Source organism: Ambystoma mexicanum, chromosome 5q, assembly GCF_040938575.1.
Source record: "Ambystoma mexicanum isolate Mex_15411 chromosome 5q, UKY_AmexF1_1, whole genome shotgun sequence".
In the NCBI taxonomy this organism is placed as follows: domain Eukaryota; kingdom Metazoa; phylum Chordata; class Amphibia; order Caudata; family Ambystomatidae; genus Ambystoma; species Ambystoma mexicanum.
This window is the reverse complement of record NC_090933.1, coordinates 52,496,281-52,516,352: the sequence shown is the minus strand read 5'-3', so window position 1 is coordinate 52,516,352 and position 20,072 is coordinate 52,496,281. Positions and strand designations below refer to the sequence as shown.

Below are 20,072 nucleotides of genomic sequence, written 5' to 3'. Positions count from 1 at the left end.
ATACTCACTAGCCGGAGCACATGACAAAATATGCCCGTTAAGCCAGGCGCTGGTCATTTTTTACGGGTCCAGCGGCAACCCGCCAGTATCACCGGCAGGGTTTCCGCCGGACCCGTAATGAGGCCAATGGACTTTTAAGATGCAGAAACTGCATTAAACAATGATGACAGCAGATTGGCCCCATTCTCATTACCTGTGCAAGGGGAGGGATGCGACTGAAGAACAGGAGCCTCAGCAGTTAACAGATTCTGTAGATGAGGAAGAGTTGGCACAGCTGGAGGAGGAGCCACCCGCAAAGAAATGTGGAGGCACTAGATGTGGCTGAACATAAGTCAGAGGACTACTCACCGAGGAGACTGGTTCCGTTCAAGCAAGGCCTGAGGTGGCCTGCAAATGTTGTACAGTTAAGAAAAGAGTGCCAACACCACTTTAAGTTCACAATGTACATCTTTGTGGCAGGTAAAGGCACTAGTTCATAAAATTGCCTGAGTACCTTCCCTTCATTGGGTGGCTGGGTTGAGTAGAAGACAGAACTGCATCTTCTGAGAAGGTCTGTGTTTGTCAAACCTTGCAGAGAATCATCCCTGGTTCAGTAAATAAAAAAGAAATTAAGTTGGATGGAAAGGGGCGGGAGATGAAAAATGGGGTTTATTTTACCCTTGGTACAGAGGCTATAGGTGGGCAGAGTGTTGCTCATTCTAGGCTTTGTGAGGGGCCTGATAGAGGGTGCATTTGAAACAAGACTAGAGACAAATTTCTTTAAACACATATTGTCTGGGGGCACATTCTGCTGCCTTTTCAAAGGTCTTAACAGACCTGAGGTCTGCCCCAGCTCCTCTTCTGAGTCCCTACCTTCTTGGTACCCTCTTCCTGGAAGCTTTAGCTGATGCCCACAGGGGTTCAGAAACCTCCTTCCTGGTTAACATCTGGCATGCAATACAAAGTTAGAAGGGAGGCTGGTGCAGGAAAAGCTGAATTAAGTACCTTGACAGCCGAGTGTTACTGATTCCCTGGACCAGTGGGACTGCACAGTGTCCCTAGGCCTCATCCACGCCTATGAGAAACTTGCTGGAAGGGCAAGGTACTTTCAGGGGCAAACCATGGTACAAGACATCCAACGTTCTGTCTGGTGAGCTGAGAGTAAGGGCCTCAAGTTGCTTGAGATTAAACCTTGGAGGAGGTACTGCTACTAAATAAAGACCTGTTCTTATTGTCAGAAGCACTTCTCTTTGTCCTTTTGCCACGAACATCTGGGTCACTGATCAAATGGTGGCCAGGCATTTAAAGAACTACACACATTCTTCACAGTTCCAGTAATTACTTGGAACTAGTCAACAGGATGATGTGTTGTAGACGAAAAGAGTTTAGTTACCTTTTAGGGAGCCTTCTGGCACTTCACAAAGTCCATGGAGGTTGATGAATCAATCCGGCTGAAGAAATCTTTCGACATCTTTGAATTGGAATTAAGTGCTTTAAAAACAGTGCCTAACATGAGGCACACAAATGGCAGGAGTTGTCTGGTCAAATTGACTGAAAGAAGATATTGATGACTGTGAAGATTCGATTGAGACTAATGAAGTAGTCAAGAACGACAAGCAGAAAAGGATGTGATACTTGGCATAAGTGGTAGCAAGTAACTGAACAAAGTCAGAAATCAGAAACAAACAAAAAAATGAATCTGAAAACACACATGCACAAACCTCCAGTCTCGTCACTGTATAAACATAGACAGAGCAGCGAAATCAATGGGTATATGAGGCGGTAGAGCCAGACACAGATGTGGTCCTTCTTGTACACGGTGGCTTCTGATTCCACAGAATTAATTTTTGCTGTGGAAAATCCTCTGCCCTCCTCTTCACAGGGACAGTGTTCGTGGGAATGGAGAAAAGGGAATGGCATCTAGGAGTTAGAGAAAGGTATCTAAACAGCATGGTCATAATACTATCACATAAATAAATTAATGTAAATGGTAATTACTCTCCACCCCCAATGACCAAGCACAGGGCATAGGCATACTCACATTACTCTTGTGCTTCCTTCATCTGGTGTAGGGAAAGAACAAAGCCACATTATGGGCACCAGATGGCAGAAGGCAGAGACCTCATTATGATAGAGGAAGCACGCTTAGTGATTTCCTTTGGTTTGTCAGTGCGCTTGAGTGGTGCTCAACAATGCTCCAGTTTCCATTGCATGTGAAAGCAGGTCATTCCTGTATACAGGGAATCGAATTGTCTGACACATTTTTGCTGCCCAATTGACCATCATATTACAAGGACTACATATGTGAACCATTCAGTAGAGATCATCTGAAAAAGCTAACGAGGGAGTTGAGTTGAAGTTGAACGCTCTGTAATCAACTGATCACAGCCCTTTAGACATTTTGCAGCAGTTTAGACAAATGGATTATAGTTCTGTATACTAAGACCAATAAAAAGAAATGTTTTCCTTCTCATAGAAAACTTGGACAAAGAAATTGAAGAAACACAGATAGATAATGGAAATAACCGCTGAATTGATTTCAAATTATATTTAAAAATGCTTTAAGAGAAATTTCACAATAAATATCAATTTAGAAATAGGATCTATTTTGTCAAAAAAATTGTATTATCAAATGTAAATTACAATATAAAAAACAAATGTAAAAAAATGTTTATAGATAATAATCTTTTAAAGTGCTATGGGTTCAACATTTATTTCAATTACATTCCAAAACACTGTCAGAGTCCAAGGAGTGCATTATGTTCATCGGAAAAATATTTCCTTACACTGAAGTTACTCTCATTACAACTTCTCCCGAATTGCTGTTCTCCAGTGAATGCTGCTGAGGTCTTATTCGATTGAAAAGATGCAGAAGGACATAGCTACAATGAAACCTCGGCGAGCTTATTTGTGTTGGATGAACTAAGGTCCTAGATCGTAAGGAAGTCAGAGGCAACCACAATGTCCTGGCTGCAGAAGCCATTCCATGGCTGCTTTCTTCAATGTCCATAGCTTTGTCATAATTTAATACATTCCAGTGAAGATTAACTGCCCTCCAGCGCATGAAAACCTTGTAAACAGCTGCTCCTTCATGTAGAATGAGGCCTACAATTCATAGAATGTACAGGTTACTTACATGTGCTACTCTTGTAATTTACCAGAGCATACAACAAAGACTAGTATTCAGCAACATCAGCCACATTGTTAGTGTACATTCCAAATTTTAACAATGTAAAACTAAAGCAATTATGGAGTTTGGAGGAATTGATTTTATTTATTTATTCAAAATTCAGACTACATAGAAATTAAACACTTCACAATCTATTGCAAAAAAATAACAAAAAAGCTCAATACAGCACACACCAATTACATATAAAACAGCGACACATAAAATGGTAAGATTAAAAATAATCTTCATGGTTTTAAATATTCACATCAATGATCATATTTAGTTTCCAGTTTGCTTTAGACATGTGACCAAATATAGTGCCCAGACATTGGGCCTCATTATGAGTTTGTTGCTAATTCAGTGTTAAATTTTCCCAATTGCTGCCAAACTCATTTACCGTTACCGCCAATTGGTAACATGGGTTTACCATAGGATTACAATTGGTGGTAGGACGGTGTTAACACCCATTTTTGGAGTCCATGCAACTCCCTGGGGATTTCGGAAGAATTACTGCAAGCAGTAATTCCATCGCAGTAAGTTTGCAGATGTTTTAATTTAAGGTGGTGGTTTTACATCCAGCATGATGCTGCAGGAAAATTCTCCACATTAAGGTCAAACTTGTAGTTCGTCAAAGTGGTAAAAACAGTGGTAATTCTGTTACTGCCATATTTAGGGTGGTAATAGAATTACCACAGATTTTACCATCAGTTTTTCCCCGCACCGCACAACTTGTAAAGAGGCCCATATTATTGTTGTTTTCTGTAATGTGGACCACGCATTGTTATCCTTCTCATGAACGCATTTACTGCTAAAGAGTGGCATTTGGTACTTCCTCCAAATAGCCGCTCCCCTTCGACCCATTCTTTCACTTCATGTAGCATGGTCAGTTTTATTAATACTTTTCCTGCTCTATCCAGAAGTCAAAACAACTGTGTTCAAGGGACTACATTTTTGGCATGTGCCCGTATCTGGGTCCTGTGAAAGCATCACAAGTAGACACAGACAACGGAATAAAGTTTGGGCTATAAACATTTATGAAATAAAAAATGCAAGTTGGAAAAAGGCCTAACTTGCCATATGCTTAGGTGCGATTTCCCTACCTAAATGAAACTAATGATAGTCTGTGTCAGGAAGAACAAAGCAAATGTCTGTCTGTGTTCAAAACCTATACTTGCCCTCACATCTAGTTGTATACAATGTGTAGGGATGTCGGCATCAAAATGAGAAGTGTTCAAATAAAAGTTCAAAGCTTCTTCCAGCTCTTGGTGAAAAAGGGGTTCAAATAGTTAAAGTTACAAAAGAGGGGTTCCCTTCCCAAAGCTTTGAGGTCTCTCAACTATGAGAAACCACCAGAAGTTGTCTCAGGTGCTGATCCCTGGGGATTTGTCATCCAGATGGTCAGGACACAGCCATCGCTGTTGAATCCAGTTCCTGAGGGTGGAACAGTGCAGGAGGATCACCTGGATGAGGCGTCCACGGAGAGTGGAAGTGGGACACCGAAGGGTGAGACGTGGTACCCCCTTCCCTATAACACCTTTTTCCTATCCTACCAGGTAGGATATTTAGGAACTCAAACCCCACTTCCCAACATGGACGGACACTTTCTCACAGATAAATCACTGTGAGCGACAACAGGAGCACCCCTCCCCTTTCTCAACAGTATTTTTCTAGATTATCCTAAATTTACCGGTGAAAACTACAATCCCCATAATTCCTCCCCTCTGTTATTGTAACGCTCACCTGATTCCCGCAGAGGCGCCGGTCTTGACTGGGTGAATGCCGTGTCTTCAAAGGTGATGTGTAACACACGGTTGGTTCCTCGGGCTGGACCTCTGTGCACTGTGTGTCTGACTCGGAGAGTAAGATGTCTGCAGATAGAAAATATGGGATTAATGAACTGGGGTTATTGGGTGCCTCTCTCCTCTTCCCTTTCTCTTCTCCTGTAGGACCCCAAAGGTTAACGATCTCACCTTAGGTAGGTGAACGCCGAGCTCTCCATCTGCCTCGGGGGCAGGGTGCCGTAACCAGTTTCTTCACTGGATAAGGGTGCAGGCCTCTTGACCTCAGAGGACTGCTATCCGTCGTTTACTGCACGAACGGTAAGTTCTGGGCACTTCAAATGACTTAAAAGTCTTTAAGTGCGTAAGGCGTAGCTGCTGTGGAGCGGTGCCGAGGAGCACGTGAGTATGGCTTTTGACTTATGTAAAGTTCTTTTGTAATGATACCTCTTGTTTTGGAGGGTTCCGGCGATGGCGGATGGCGGGCTGAAGAGAGTTGAGGATCGAACCCGCGTGAGGAATAGAAGCGCTTGGAAGCACGTAAGTGAGCGCTTGTTGCCTGCTTCACGATGCGCACTAACTGTCTCTTTTACCTTGCAGGTACAAGTTCGGAGCTTTAGAGAAGCTGAAGGGTGCTGGGATACCCGCTGATTTCGGCGTGGGAAGGAGTGATGGCACGTGAGTAGTAAAGTTGCCCAATGTCTCTAAACGCACCTTCTTTTGTCTTTCAGATGCGGGAATGCAGCGCGAAGACCTCCGGAGCGTGCGAAGAGTCGGTAAGCCTTTGTCTTTCAGATGCAGGTATGCAGCGCAAGGCGTTGGTGACAGCCGCTGGACCAGGTAAGAGATGCGCTGCCACTGAAGACCGTAGTGCAAACTGTTCTTTCTTTGTCTTTAAAGGTGCTGCTGAAGACTGGATTCCAGGATGGTAAGCCTTTGTTCCCTTAGGCACAGGATCAGAAGACACGGTGAGCGTTCTGCTGCAGAGAATGCAGAATAACGCAAAGCAAGATTCATCCATTGGGTGTGGTTTAAATAGCCTCCTGTAGTGCTTAGGTGTCTCCTTCCACGGCCTCGCCTAGGTAAGAAAAGAGTTCCTGCTTTCCAGAAGAGTTCCAGTGTTCTGAACCTAGGGAGTGGCTCCTGCCCCACCCAACAGGAAAAGTAGTCCCAAACAGAAGAGGATCAGGGGCTCAACTGGCAGGTAAGTAAGCAGCATGGTCTGCTGCAGGTAAGTCCACCCAAGCATTATGAGCCCGGCGCTTCCAGCGCTGGGACTGGGCATATTTATGAGCCTGGTGCCACTGGCGCCAGGACAGGGTCCAAAAGGTCCCAATTGGGACTGGCTGGCACCCGGAACCGGGGTTATGGGTCTGCTTCCAAGGGAGTTGGGTAAGTCCTGACCCTTTGGAAGCAGAGATCATGACAGCACCCCCCCTCAAGGCCCCTCCCAAACCGGGCTTCTCCGGGGGTTTGGGCTTGTTAGGAAATGTTCGATGAAATCTTTTGATTAGACGAGGCGCGTGGACATATTCTGCAGGTTCCCAGGACCTTTCTTGGGGGCCGTAACCTTTCCAGTCAATCAGGTAAAATAGTTTAGATTTGGAGATCTTAGAATCCAGGATACTTTTGACTTCAAACTCGAGTTCTCCATCAACTAGGATAGGTTTTGGAGATTTAGTTAGTCAGGTTTTAGGTTGCACGGGTTTTAGTAGAGAGACGTGGAAGACCGGGTGTATCTTCATGTGAGGGGGCAAGTCCAACTTTACCGCTATCGGATTTACTATGGTAGTGATTGAATAGGGACCAAGGTATCTTGGGTTGAATGTGCGTGGTCCTTTTAGAGGTAGATATTTGGTGGATAACCAGACTTGATCTCCTACTTGATATTGGGGGACTTCCTTCCGATGTTGGTCTGCTCCTTTCTTGTATTGTTCTTTAGCCCTTTGAAGGTGAGAAACGGCTTCCTTAAAGGCTTGGGTGATAGTAGAATGCAGGTGGTTTACTGCTGGTGTTCCAAGATCTTGGAGTGGATCCAAATCCGAGGTTCGAGGGTGACTACCGTATAAAAGAAAGAACGGGGTCTTCCCGGTTCCCGAGTGGACAGAGTTATTGTAGGCATATTCGGCTATCCAAAGGATATCTTTCCAAGTTTTTTCAGTTTGTTGCAGCATGCAGCGTAAATACTGTTCCAGAGTTTGATTGGTCCTCTCGGTTTGTCCGTCGGTTTGGGGGTGGTGGCTGGTCGAAAGTCTCACATCAATTTGAGCCGACCGACAGCAACTTTGCCAAAAATGAGAAATAAATTGACTTCCTCGATCCGAAATTAGAACCGAAGGAAAACCGTGCAGTCGGACGATGTTTTCGAGAAATTCTCGGGCCAGAGTTGCTGCTGATGGTAAGCCTTTGAGTGGAATGAAGTGCGCCATCTTGGAGAATAGGTCCACGATTACTAAGATCGTATTGTATCCGGAGCATGGAGGTAGATCGTTGATGAAGTCCATAGAAAGCGTATGCCAAGAGCGAGGTGGGATGTCAATAGGGCGTAAGAGGCCGGCTGGTTTTTCCTTTTGACTCTTGTTTTGGGCGCATACTCCACAGGACATTATAAAGTCTTTGATATCTTTTTTCCAAGACGGCCACCAGAAGTAGCGCTTGATCTTTTCCGAGGTTTTGGCCATACCGGGATGTCCTTCCATTAAAGAATCGTGATAACAGGAGATTACCTTTTTCTGTAAATCTGTGCTGGGCAGGTATAACCGTCCTTGGAAATACAATAGATTGTCCTTCACCGTAAAGTCCTTTCCCTGCAGATGCCAATTCTGTATGTCTGCTGGAGTTACCAGTTGCCTGGCCTTATCCTTAACTTCTTCAATGGATTGTGTGGCGATTACACCCAGAATTCTTTGTTCGGGAATGATAGGTACAGGTTTAGGATTGATCAAGTGTTCTTCCACTCCCATCCGAGAAAGGGCGTCAGCTTTACCGTTTTTCGTACCAGGTCGGTAGGTAATTATGAAGTCAAACTCGGCAAAGAATAGTGCCCAACGGAGTTGCCTAGAGGATTGAGCTTTCGCGGTTTTCAAATATTGCAGGTTACGGTGATCTGTGATCACAGTAACGGTGTGTCAGGCCCCCAGAAGATAATGCCGCCAAGCCTTAAAGGTGGACTTGATAGCCAGAAGTTCCTTATCAGTAATAGTGTAATTGATTTCAGGAGGCGAGAATTTGCGGGACCAAAATGCCACGGGATGCAACTGATTGGTTACTGGGTCCTTTTGTGATAAAACTGCTCCCATGGCAAGACTCGAAGCATCAGTTTCAACAATGTAGGGGAGTTCTGGGCGAGGATGTTTTAAGATCGGTGCAGAGATAAATTTAGTCTTCAAATTCTGGAAAGCTTGTTCCGCCTCGGTAAACCATTCAAAACGTTTGTTTTTCTTTAACAGGGTGGTGATGGGCTGGACTATTCGAGAGAATTCGGGGATAAACCTGCGGTAAAAGTTAGCAAAGCCTAACATGCTTTGAACACCTTTTACGGAGGATGGCGAAGGCCACTTGAGAATTGCATCGATCTTCTTTGAATCCATACGCACTCCGCTAGGTGATAATATGAATCCCAAGAATTCAACTTCAGTCACGTTGAAAACACATTTTTCCAACTTAGCGAAAAGTTTGTGTTGACGCAACCTCTCGAGGACCATTTTCACGTGTTTCCGATGTTCAGTTTCCGATGAAGAATAAACGAGGATGTCGTCAATATAGACAACGACACACACATCTATGAGCTCTCTGAGGACGTCGTTCATAAAATATTGAAAGGCGGCCGGGGCCTTGCAAAGTCCGAAGGGCATGACCTGATATTCAAATAGCCCATACTTGGTGCGGAAGGCCGTCTTCCATTCATCGCCCTCTTTTACTCGTACCAAGTGGTAGGCTCCTCTGAGATCCAGCTTTGTATATATGCATGCTTTTCTGACTTGGTCCAGGAGTTCAGGGATCAAAGGTAACGGATATCTATTCTTAACGGTGATCTGGTTCAGGGCGCGATAATCTATACACGTTCTAAGGTCCCCTTCTTTTTTTGGAACGAAGAACAAAGCTGAGGAAGCAGGGGACTTGGAAGGACGGATAAACCCATTCGCTAGGTATTGATCCAGGTATTGTCGGAGGTGAAGATTCTCAGGCTCGGTGAGGGCATAAATTCTACTACAAGGAGGGGTAGATCCAGGTATCAGGTCTATCTGACAGTCATAAGACCTATGAGGAGGTAGAGAGTTAGCTTGATCCTTCCGGAAGACATCTTGGAATTCTAGGTATTCGGGAGGTAACTGGGGAACCTCCGAAGAAATTGCTGCCAGTGCAACATCAGATCTAGGGTAACAAATGGAGACACATTCTGGAAACTGAACCGTTCTTGCTCGCCAATCGATCTGAGGATTGTGCTTCTCTAACCAAGGAATTCCTAGAATAATCTGGAACTGAGGGGCCTTGATCACATCGAACACGATCTTCTCATAGTGTCCATCTTGACTTACTAACGTCACTTCTTGGGTGGTATGCGTTACTGGTCCGGAAGCTATCTCCGTACCATCCACCGTAGTAATGACGTCCTTTACAGCCTTTGGACAAAGAGTCAGATTCATCCTCAATACCATTTCATGATCCACATAATTGCCGATGGCACCGCTGTCGACGTAAGCTTCAATCGCATGTAATCGATCCGGACGTTCAGGGCTAATGAGGACCATAGGTATCACGAAATGCGAGGTCACGGAACTGGTTTTAACACTCGGCAAGAGGACCTCTATTCTTGTCGGGCGAGGTCGTTTCCCTGCTCAGAGTTTGTGACCCTGGTAACTGCAGCTCCTACTGCCTTCTTGGCTGGTTTCACCGGACAGTCTCGAAGAAAGTGCCCCGAGTTTCCGCAATAGAGGCATAATTGCAGCTGTTGTCTCCTTTCCCGCTCCTTTTGGGTTAGTGGTCCTTTCAGGCCCCCTATTTGCATGGGTTCCCAGGAGTCTGCTCCTTTGATAGGAGTTGGTGGTTTGGAAAACACTCGAGCATCAAACTTGGAACGATCGGCCTTCCTGTTCTGTAGTCTGTGGTCTATTTGAACAACTAAGTCAATATAGTCCGAGCAGTCTTGCGGGGGATTCACTACTTGGGCTAACACATCTTTGAGCTCTCCACGTAGACCTCTATAAAACAGCGTAATCCTTTTGTCCTCAGGCCATTGGGTTTCCACTATCAGTCTGTTGAAAGACGCAATATAAGCCAAAAGGTCTTGATTACCCTGTCGTAATGAAAGGAGCTCATTGTCCAAGGCCTGCCCCAGTGAATGTCTTGTGAACAGTTTTTCCATGCTGAGCTGAAAAGCTTGAAAATCATGGAGAACCGGATCATCCTGATTAACTAGAGGGATCGACCAATCTGCCGCACTGCCACTGAGGTACGAAAGCACGAAAGCTAACTTAGCTTGATCTGTTGGGAAGGCTGCTGGCCGGCATAAGAAGTGCAAGCGGCACTGATTAATGAATACTGCAAACCTCTTTGGGTCACCAGAAAATCGTTCGGGCGGAGCCAGAGGCACATTCCCGGGTAGGTTGATCTGCACTGGGTTCGTAGGGGATGTTGAAGGATGATTTGCCCCTGATGCGGGCAACTGAGTTTGTCCGGCTTGTGACTGTAGCAATTGTCTAGCGAGATCATCTGTTCGCTCCTTGGAAATAATCAGTTCCCTTCTTAGAGCATTCGTTTCCTGGCGGGCTGCATGCACTTCTGCTCTTAGTTCCCCAAGTAACTGGGCTAGCTGGTCGTTATCCGAGGTTTCCATAGCGCCTGGGTGGGAGTTTTGCGGTGGTCTTTGCGTTCTATAACGCTCACCTAATTCCCGCAGAGGCGCCGGTCTTGACTGGGTGAATGCCGTGTCTTCAAAGGTGATGTGTAACACACGGTTGGTTCCTCGGGCTGGACCTCTGTGCACTGTGTGTCTGACTCGGAGAGTAAGATGTCTGCAGATAGAAAATATGGGATTAATGAACTGGGGTTATTGGGTGCCTCTCTCCTCTTCCCTTTCTCTTCTCCTGTAGGACCCCAAAGGTTAACGATCTCACCTTAGGTAGGTGAACGCCGAGCTCTCCATCTGCCTCGGGGGCAGGGTGCCGTAACCAGTTTCTTCACTGGATAAGGGTGCAGGCCTCTTGACCTCAGAGGACTGCTGTCCGTCGTTTACTGCACGAACGGTAAGTTCTGGGCACTTCAAATGTCTTAAAAGTCTTTAAGTGCGTAAGGCGTAGCTGCTGTGGAGCGGTGCCGAGGAGCACGTGAGTATGGCTTTTGACTTATGTAAAGTTCTTTTGTAATGATACCTCTTGCTTTGCAGGGTTCCGGCGATGGCGGATGGCGGGCTGAAGAGAGTTGAGGATCGAACCCGCGTGAGGAATAGAAGCGCTTGGAAGCACGTAAGTGAGCGCTTGTTGCCTGCTTCACGATGCGCACTAACTGTCTCTTTTACCTTGCAGGTACAAGTTCGGGGCTTTAGAGAAGCTGAAGGGTGCTGGGATACCCGCTGATTTCGGCGTGGGAAGGAGTGATGGCACGTGAGTAGTAAAGTTGCCCAATGTCTCTAAACGCACCTTCTTTTGTCTTTCAGATGCTGGAATGCAGCGCGAAGACCTCCGGAGCGTGCGAAGAGTCGGTAAGCCTTTGTCTTTCAGATGCAGGTATGCAGCGCGAGGCGTTGGTGACAGCCGCTGGACCAGGTAAGAGATGCGCTGCCACTGAAGACCGTAGTGCTAACCTGTTCTTTCTTTGTCTTTAAAGGTGCTGCTGAAGACTGGATTCCAGGATGGTAAGCCTTTGTTCCCTTAGGCACAGGATCAGAAGACACGGTGAGTGTTCTGCTGCAGAGAATGCAGAATAACGCAAAGCAAGATTCATCCATCGGGTGTGGTTTAAATAGCCTCCTGTAGTGCTTAAGTGTCTCCTTCCACGGCCTCGCCTAGGTAAGAAAAGAGTTCCTGCTTTCCAGAAGAGTTCCAGTGTTCTGAACCTAGGGAGTGGCTCCTGCCCCACCCAACGGGAAAAGTAGTCCCAAACAGAAGAGGATCAGGGGCTCAACTGGCAGGTAAGTAAGCAGCATGGTCTGCTGCAGGTAAGTCCACCCAAGCATTATGAGCCCGGCGCTTCCAGCGCTGGGACTGGGCATATTTATGAGCCTGGTGCCACTGGCGCCAGGACAGGGTCCAAAAGGTCCCAATTGGGACTGGCCGGCACCCGGAACCGGGGTTATGGGTCTGCTTCCAAGGGAGTTGGGTAAGTCCTGACCCTTTGGAAGCAGAGATCATGACAGTTATTTTCTAAAGTCACTGCGACAAGGAGGAGAGCGATTGGGAGGATGAGGATACCAACAGGGAACCACAGACACAGAAAATAGACTCTCACCTGTCCCATTAATGAGGCCATTACTATCCCCTGACTCCACTTGTCTCTCCCAGGCAGCATAAAAGGTGGTGCAGGAAAGCACACTTTGAGCGAGTTGGGGATGCTAGAAGGATATATACAAATTGTTTGTATCTATTTGCCCGTGGCCGATTTGGCTGAACTTTTTGCGGCCATTTTGAACGCTAATATATGCAGGGGAAAACCCCCTGCATCCCCCCTCAATCCCCTATATTATTTATTACCCCAAACCCACAGCCCACATATATTTGTGGTCGAAACAGCCGCAAAAAATGTGGCCAATCGGTTGCAGGCAAATCGGCCCCTGTCAACTTGGGTAATACCTGCTGGAAGGTGCTGGAGAGAAGGAGAAAGCCCTAGTGAGCTGCAGATGCCCTGGAAGACCTGGAGGAGGAGGAAACCGCCCAAACACTGGTCCTGCTATTTGAGAGGAGACTGTAGTGTGGAGGAGGGAGCTGTACTTGCAAAACGAAAGACCGGGGCAGTTAAGGGTGGCCTGGCGGTACCTACAGCAGAACTCCTTCCCATGGATGTCGTTTTGGGGCTGGGAGTCTGTGAACTTTGTGAGAGGGGTCCGAGCTGGCAGAGGCAGACCCTTGTGAATTTTGTGAGAGGGGTCTGAGCCCGGCAGAGGGAGACCCTTATGAACTTTGTGAGAAGGGTCCGAGCCCAGCAGAGGGAGAACCCTGTGAAGTTTGTCAGAGGGGTCCGAGCCTGGCACAGGGAGACCCATGTGAACTTTGTGAGAAGGATCCAAGCCTGGCAGAGGGAAACCTTGTGAACTTTAGTGAGATAAACTGGCACCAGAGATAGAGTGGTCCGGCGCCACGTGGGAACTCATTTGAAGATCTCTGGCTGGTGCCCCCTCTTCCAAACCAGGAGAAACAACAAGTACCAAGAGGCTTTAGAGGAGGCCGGCGTGAGGTGTCAAGTTGGTCATACGAGGGTCAAACCAAACCCCTAGTAGAGTCGAATGTCTTTGACACGTTGTGGAGGCAAACGAGAACCTGACTGAGGGATGCCTGCGAATTGGGGTGAACCCTAACACAGCTTAGAACATTGTGATGAATGAACTGTGCAAAGCCTGACTGGGGGCTTTAGAGAAAACCTGGCTGGGGCTTTAGAAAGAGCCTGACTGGGGGCTTACAGGAAAGCCTGGTTGGGGGCTGAGACCCAGACTTAGGGAAAGGGAAGAACGTAAGGGGTCTAGAATGACTTTTTGTTGAAACGTGAACTGTGGCAAATGTGAACCCCACGGAGGGATGTCAAGAGAAACCTAGGGGAAGGGAACCCCCTGCTTTCTGATGAGATTTTGAAATTGGGAACTGTGGAAAGTGTGAACTCGACTGAGGGAAATTCTGAAACTGGCACTAGCGCCCGGCTGAGGGGAACGCTGCGTGTACTGTTTTATTGTGACGCACGCACTTGCCATAGAATTACAGAGTGACTCAGCAAGACGTGAACGCCCTTCAGAAGCCACGGTTTAAATTGGCATGTGCTTTTAGAGGCTAATGCTGAAAGAAGGATCGGAGCCAGGCTGAGGGGGATTCAAGGGTGAAGAGTAATCACCCAACCTGAAAGTTACCAGAAGGAACTGTTTGTTTTGTTGGTTTTGGCATAATAGGCCCTCTGAAGCAAGAGACTTTGCATGAGAAGAGACTTGGGCACATAAGGTCCTGATATATAGAAAATGAACTATAAGCTTGTGCTGGAGAGCCCAGGAATGTGCTGTGCTCAAGGGTCCCGCATTGTCCCGTGCTGTAAAACGTGGGGAAGGGAGACCCCCGCCATAACATCCTGATTTATCATTTTGTGAACACTTTTCTTGTGAACATTATCCCACACTATTTTGTAGCATAGCAGTAAGGATTGGCAATATTTTTTTTTTAGCATAGGCCCTTTTTTATTTGACTAGACTCCACTTGGACTGTACTATTATTATTATTTGATGGTCGTAGCTTGCTCCCCTCTTAGATTTAGGTTTAAATTAGGTGTTTATCTCACCCATGTTTACAGTTTAATAAACACCCTTGAACTGTGATCACATGTGTCTGTCTTGCTTTGATGCCATCCCTTCCTTACACAACTTTCCAAAACAACACAATTCCCTGGGATACTTCCGAGCTCTTCTGGCTTGGTTACCTTTCACCAATTTCATATAGTTCAGTTTCTTAATGTCAGATCACACACGTTTTCCTTTATATTCCATTACAAGCTTGTGGGTGATTTAAATGGTGTTTCCTTAGGTGGGTATACTCAGTCTAGGCGCAGTTGTCGGACCACACAGTCCACCCATTACAGGTCACGCAGCCGACACACCTTAGTTGCTTCTTCCACATATGCGCATTGAAACTGTTAAAGCTTCACAGTGGTATCTGACTTATTCTCATTTCACATCCTACTGATGCTTTATCACTGTTTGGTTTGCCACCATTCACTTGTTGCACTTTCACATATATTCTAATGGCTCTTACCACTGCCTTTCCTCTTGAATTACACAGTTCCTTATATTCTTATGGCACTTGCCAATGACAATTCCTTTTTATCAGGGAATTCATTCCAATCAGTCACTTTGTATAAATCAACACAAAATCCCCACTATCCCCACAAAATCCCCACTATACTCTCCTACTGGGAACTTGTACACTTGTTCAAAGAGGTAGTTACATGTTCAGTTATTCCAGTTTTCTCTGGCCCCGAAAACAATTGCTGAAAGCTCACACTTTCATTTAATTCACCCCGGTATTTGCTCGGCTCCAGGTCAGCCTTTTTTTCATTTATTTTATAGTTCAGGATCCACAAAAACCTCTCACTAGGATTTCTTCGCAGTTTTCTGCTTTCGTGATTATCAAAAGTATTTAGCAATTCACATGAATTCAAACTTGACCGGCATTCATATTGCCCAAACGGTCTTTTGCTCACTCGTGACCTGCAGAAACCATGCGGTCCGTGTCTCTGAGTCACTCAGGCTTCACTGACTCACTGGGTACGCTGTTGTCAGGTGTTCTTCTCTGTGTCGGCAGATTTGCATTGGCTGTCGCTTCTCCCAGCTTGGCATGCCTCTTCTCTCAGGCCTGTGCTGCCTCAGCTGTATGGAGAGAGAGAGTCCCTTTGACTCTCTGAGGTATGCTGCCAGAGTCCTCTCATATGCTCCCGCCACGATCTGCTTCCACTGCACCAACTCTGCAGCTCCTAGGCACTTGGGGCACGCGTCTCTCTTGCTTCACATCCAGCTTCTCCCGCAAGCGTTCCACTAACTATCTCATTGGCTTCACCTGAGTGGGCCATTTGCCCCATCCCGTTGGCTTCAGATGTAGGCAATGTTCATTCATTAAACGATCTTGGTACTCAGAATCCCTCTTCCTCATCGCAGTACCAGAGCGGTGTGTGTTTAAGACTCAATAAAGAGAGGATGTATGTTTCTGGTGTGTCTCATCCTCATCCCAGTACCTGACTGGTGTTAACTGGGAGATGATTTACTGGAAGGATAGGGAAGGGACTCATAAAACCCCAAAAAGGCCTGGGGGACATATTCCTTGTTATAAAAGGGAAAGGTGATAACCCAAGGGTGCCTCGTCCCCACTCCCTAAGTTTCCTCCACCCAGGTGATCCTCCCTCGCATATCCATCACCAGGGTCAGGATTCGATAGTGACGACCATTCCCTGGCCACCTGGTAGGAGGATATATTGGGGAAAGAAGTGGGGACGCCCTTAGATTCCTCACAGTCCCTGACAGGATAGTCCCATCCTCACACACCTAGTGAGGCTCTGTTAGGAATCGTGGTCGCCGGGCATGTAAATGGAAATTCCAGGCATACGCATCACTATGGCAACCCTGGGAAGGCATTTTGCCTCAACCAAGATGGGGACCGCCACTACGGCGTTACAACGTGATGACAACAGATGTTGTGGCAATCCGGAGATCACTGCAGCAATCCGGTGGTCACTGCTTCCATAAAACAAGCAGAGACACGGTAAGCCTTGTGTCGTAATAACGTTTCCTTCCCTATTGCACTGATGCTGTTCTTCCTTGGCCCTGGCGCTCCCTTTCTTCCCTTGTTCTTGGACTTTACTCTGATTTCCTTGCCCACCTCGCCTTCGCTCCTCCCGCTTACTTCACTTCGCTCCGCTCTTTGATTCCTTACTTAGGATTACCTCCTGTGCTCCCGCTTTACAATCTTGGCTCCTCCTGAACTCACCGCGAAAAGGCTCCTTGTGCATCTTGGGGGGCGGTGTACCTAGGATTACCTACTTATTCTCCAGTCTACCACTTCTGATAACTTTTAGTCCGTGGCTTTCCTTGATTGGATCCTGATCACCACCACAAGGTTTTTTACCAGTCCACTGTTTTCTTTCTTCATTTACGTACTTGCCACCTCAGGTGAGCGCCTCTGCCCTCCTGTCCATCTAAACTGTCGGCAGAGTGGCTACTTGGGGGGACAGGCCTTACCTCTTCAAACCAAAGCCTTCCAAGGCCACAAAGGTAAGGCCTGTCGCTGACAAATTGCGACGCCCAAAACTAAAAAAGAAAGAGATGGAACAAATACAGGAACTTGTGGCAGCAGTCCAAAGCTTGAATGTAGAAGTACAAAATCTGAAGGCTGAAAGCATGGGGCTAATACAGGCAATGGCGCAGCGGGATGCTGCATTGGAAGCATCCTTGTATCGCACATCTCCAGTAGAGAAATATTACAGAGACTCAAAAAATACAAAGAGTTAATTGATGCCTGTACCGTCACTTTTTCATTCCGCCAAGCCTCTTTTCCAAAAGACAGATCTAAAGTTAGATATATGGTTTCTCAAATAGCGGGAAGCGCAATAGCTTGGGCCACACCATTGGTAGTGGCCAACAGTCCCTTAATGGATGATTATCAAAGTTTCTTTGCTGCATTTTCTGGCATCTTTGACAGACCAGAACTGACATATACCAAGCAAGACACTGTGTTGGATTTTTCTCAAGGAAGTCTGGACATCTTGACCTACGTGACCAAGTTCAAGCAAATGGCTCAACAGAAGACTTGGCCGGAGGAAGCCTGCTTTACCCTTTTTCGCAGGGGATTGGCTGACAAATTGAAAGATGAATTGGCAAGAGTATCAAAACCAGCATCTTTTGATGAATTAATACAAATTGTACTACAGATGGATTACCGTCGTCAAGAATGCAAGGCAGAAAAGAGAAGATATCGAGGGGCTTCCTCCTGGACCGCCGCCATACCCCTCACCGCACCTTCTGAAGGAGTAACCATGAGCGAGCCAATGCAGATAGAGGCAGCAAGAGGTCCCTTATCAGAGGAAGAGATCCAGCAGAGAAGAAGCAAAGGGCTGTGTATGTACTGTGGATCGGATAGTCATTTAGTACAGTCCTGTCCGGTGGCTCCCCATCGAAAGGCGGGAAACGCAGGAGGGACCGTTGTCTGGGAGAATTTGGGTGGTTCCCACATATGTAAAGCCTTAAAACCATTATCCACCTCTACAGCACCACTGTTAATCATCAAGATACATCTGCAAGTTCCTCAAGGTTCTAACATTGACAATGTAGGAATGGTGGATTCTGGTGCTGCGGGAATATTCATGGACAAGACATGCACTCAAAAGATGGGCATTCCGGTAAAAACAAAAGATGCAGGTGATACCAGTGGAAGGAGTTGATGGGTTCCCTTTGAGTTGTGGACCCATTGTTGAAAACACAGTTGTAATGGTAATCATATGATATGATAGGTTATTTATAACGCGGTTAATACCCAGAGGTGTCTAACCGCGGACCAGTGGATCGAACCTGTGTTGCTCTGTGTTATCTTGTTTCCAAGGGGAGCACGTTGCCGCTGAGCTATCTTCCCGGGACTAGCTAATGACAATCCAACAACATCATGAAGACATAACGTTTGATCTAATCAAAACTGCTCATTACCATGTGATATTGGGGATACCCTGGTTGATCAGTCATAACCCTTTCATTAATTGGGCAGCCAAATCGTTGTTTTTGGGGTCTGAAAGATGCGTAACCACATGCCTGACTCAAACAGAAGACAAGGACACCACCATTCATGGAGTCTCTCTACCCAAGAATCACCCTCTGTTGATATCCAATCTACTATCTTCCAAGTACCAACAGTATAAAGATGAATTTACGGAAGAAGAAGAAAAAGTGCTTCCTCCTCATCGTCCCGATGATTGTGCTCTGGAGCTCCTTCCTGGTTCCACAGTTCCCTTCATTTGAATGTTTATTCTATCCCAAGGGGAAAAGATCGTTCTACAGAAGTATCTGGATGACAATTTAAAGAACGGATTGACCACAGAGTCAAAATCCTCAGGAGGCGCTTCCTTATTTTTTGTCCCTAAAAAAGACACCACAGAATTAAGTCCCTGTATCAATTATAGAGGATTGAATCAAGTTACTTTGAAAGACAAATATCCCCTTCCACTTGTACCTGACATCTTGTAGGCCGTAAGAACAGCTCAGATCTTCACAAAACTCATCTTACGTGGATTCTACCATCTGGTTCGAATTCGCGCAGGAGACGAGTGGAAGACGGCTTTCAGACTCCATTTGGCCATTATCAATATCAAGTAATGCCTTTCGGACTCGCTAACGCTCCCACCGTGTTCCAACGCTTCATGGACCATATATTTGCTGATCTGTTTTTACACACTGTCGTTTTATATCTAGATGATATAGTAATCTATTCTCAAACACCAGAAGAACACAAACACCATGTGTGTCAGGTTTTGCAACGACTACAGATACATAAATTGAAAGCCAAACCAGAGAAGTGTGTTTTTGACGCAGATTATTTTCCCTATTTGGGTTACATCATTTCCAAACAAGGTATCACTATGGATCAAAGAAAAGTCAAGGCAGTGTTACAGATGAAGGCACCGTGTTCAGTTAAGGAATTGCAACGCTTCTTGGGCATGACCAACGTTTACCGTAAGTTCATTCATGGATTTTTGGAAACGGTGATACCGTTAACCACTCTACTTAAGAAGAACACTCCTTATCTTTGGAATGATAGGACGGAAACAGCTTTTCAAACATTGAAAAGAAGATTTACTGAAGCACCCCTCCTAAGGCAGCCCCAATACAATAAACAGCTTATTGTGGAATCCGATGCCTCTGACTTCGATGTGGGGGTGGTGTTAAAACAACAGCAGGAAGCGGGAGAAGAGCACCCAGTGGCTTATTTTTCAAAAACCTTGAGTGAAGCGGAACGTAGTTATTCTGTGCTAGACAAGGAGCTGCTTGCCGTAGAACTCGCCTGCCAAGAATGGAGACATTTGCTTCTGGGGGCCCATGAGCTGGTGGAGATCAGAACAGACCATCACAATCTACAGCTCCTTCAGCATTATGACTGTCAAAATAGTCATCAGGCCAGATGGGCTCATTTCTTCTCGTATTACCATTTCCATATAAACTATCTTCCAGGTACCAAGAATCAAATCGCTGATACATTATCAGGGAATGGTTTTCCCAAAACTCTTAAGACATCACACAGAAAGATGATGCCTCTGTCTTGCATACAACATTTGAAAAAAGACACAGAAGATCACCCTCCGGATGAGCTACTGAAGATCAAGTTGACCTTCAATGATGTACTATATTATCATGAGAAAAATCTCTATATACCCAATGTAGACTTACGGCAGAAACTCCATCACTTTTCACGTGGCTCTGTCATTGCCAG

The 20,072-nt window shown here is 46.1% G+C and overlaps 1 protein-coding gene across 1 annotated transcript in view; it reads right to left on the bottom strand.

The window, feature by feature from the left end:
• Positions 1–2,493: 2,493 nt before the first annotated feature.
• The window catches only part of MARCHF11 (membrane associated ring-CH-type finger 11), a 324,601-nt gene continuing 307,022 nt past the window's right edge, over positions 2,494–20,072 (bottom strand). Inside the window, exon 4 of the mRNA XM_069620504.1 lies at positions 2,494–3,084. Coding sequence (XP_069476605.1) covers positions 2,762–3,084 — 323 coding nt within the window. The 3' untranslated portion in view covers positions 2,494–2,761. The remainder of the gene's footprint in view (positions 3,085–20,072) is intronic.